A 1,348-nucleotide genomic window follows, 5' to 3' on the forward strand; every position below is an offset into this window, starting at 1 on the left:
TGCCACCGCGGCGGCGGCGGCGGCGGCGGCCCTCCCTGCAGCAGCAGTTCTTCTTCCCCGGCCGCGGGGCCCCCCTGCGCGCCGTGGGCCCCCATGAGCCCCCCCCCGGCCGGCGAGTGAGAGTGGGAATACTGCTGCTGTTGCTGCTGCTGCCCCCCTGCCCCCTGCTGCGTGTGAGGCGGCTGTCCCCCTCCTCCCCCTCCCCCTCCTCCCCCTCCAATCACATCCACCATACCACTCCCCGCCCCCGGGGAAGAGTCAGGTCCGGACCCCCCCGACCCCGGACACCGGCGCTGCTGCTGCTGCTGTTGGTGCCCAGCATGGTGTTGGTGGTGTTGAGGTCCAGAAGAGGGCGGTGGGGGGAGGGGCGGTGCCTGGTCCAACCTGCGACCCCGGCTGACGGCGGGCGGCGGCGGCGGCGGCGGCGGCGGCGGCCCGGGGGGAGAGCTGCCGCTGTCGGGGTGGGCGGCGGTGACGTCACCCCGGTCTGAGAAAGGGGGTGGGAGGTAGGGGGGAGATTAAATGAGGGTGGGGAAGAAACACACGTGCAGTCCCAGTCAAGATATTTGTTGGTGCACCTCCTTGTGAAGGTGCCGGGGGGAACTTTTGGAGCCTATTGGGGAGCCTATTGGCAATTTCCCCAGTGGTTGCGGATTGGTTCTAAGCCTTCTCTTCCCTAGGCCTTGGGTTCGCTGTCCGCTGTCTCTATCTAGGGGACAAGACACCGGAGGACACACTTGCATTGTCTGGTCTGGGTGGTGGGGGAGTCTTGACTGCCCTGATCGCCTCACCAGGTGCAGCAGTAATAGTAATGCACGGCCAGCTGGCTCTACCTACTCTTCACATAAGTCTGGAGCCCACTGTAACAACCACACACATAACCACACACACACACATACGCGCGCGCGGAGGGAAAGGGCCACCTCTCTGCCGGCGTCCGTTTTCGGCATCCGGTGACTGTCTGTCTGTATATGAATATGTCTGCATGTCTGCCTGTATGTGTGTCTGTCTGTATATCAATATGTCTGCATATCTGTGTGTGTGTCTGTCTGTCTGTCTGTATGAATGTAGATAAATTGCGACCGCCGCCGCCACCGCCGCCACCGGTACCATGTTCTGGTGTGGGTGGTCAGCTTGCGGAGGGGTTGCGGAGAGGTCCAATAATGATTCCGAATGACGGTACGGTTCGGGGAACGAGTTCCCGCGAACGAGTTCACTTTTACTCAGGAGGAGAGGGAAGAGGGGGGAAACGGCGGACGCACCGGACCCCGCCACACAGCATCGGGCAGCAACTAATCCCTCCCTACCCGCCCCCCTCCCTCCTCTCCCTCCTGCTTCCAGCAGGGGG

General features: G+C 63.4%; 1 protein-coding gene across 1 annotated transcript in view; it reads right to left on the reverse strand.

Annotated features, from left to right (window-relative positions):
- Positions 1-676: 676 nt before the first annotated feature.
- The window catches only part of mads3 (MADS-box-containing protein), a gene marked incomplete at both ends in the record, with an annotated part of 4,635 nt that continues 3,963 nt past the window's right edge, over positions 677-1,348 (reverse strand). Inside the window, one exon of the mRNA XM_002957931.1 lies at positions 677-705. Coding sequence (XP_002957977.1) covers positions 677-705 — 29 coding nt within the window. The remainder of the gene's footprint in view (positions 706-1,348) is intronic.

Source organism: Volvox carteri, assembly GCF_000143455.1.
Source record: "Volvox carteri f. nagariensis unplaced genomic scaffold VOLCAscaffold_82, whole genome shotgun sequence".
NCBI lineage: Eukaryota > Viridiplantae > Chlorophyta > Chlorophyceae > Chlamydomonadales > Volvocaceae > Volvox > Volvox carteri.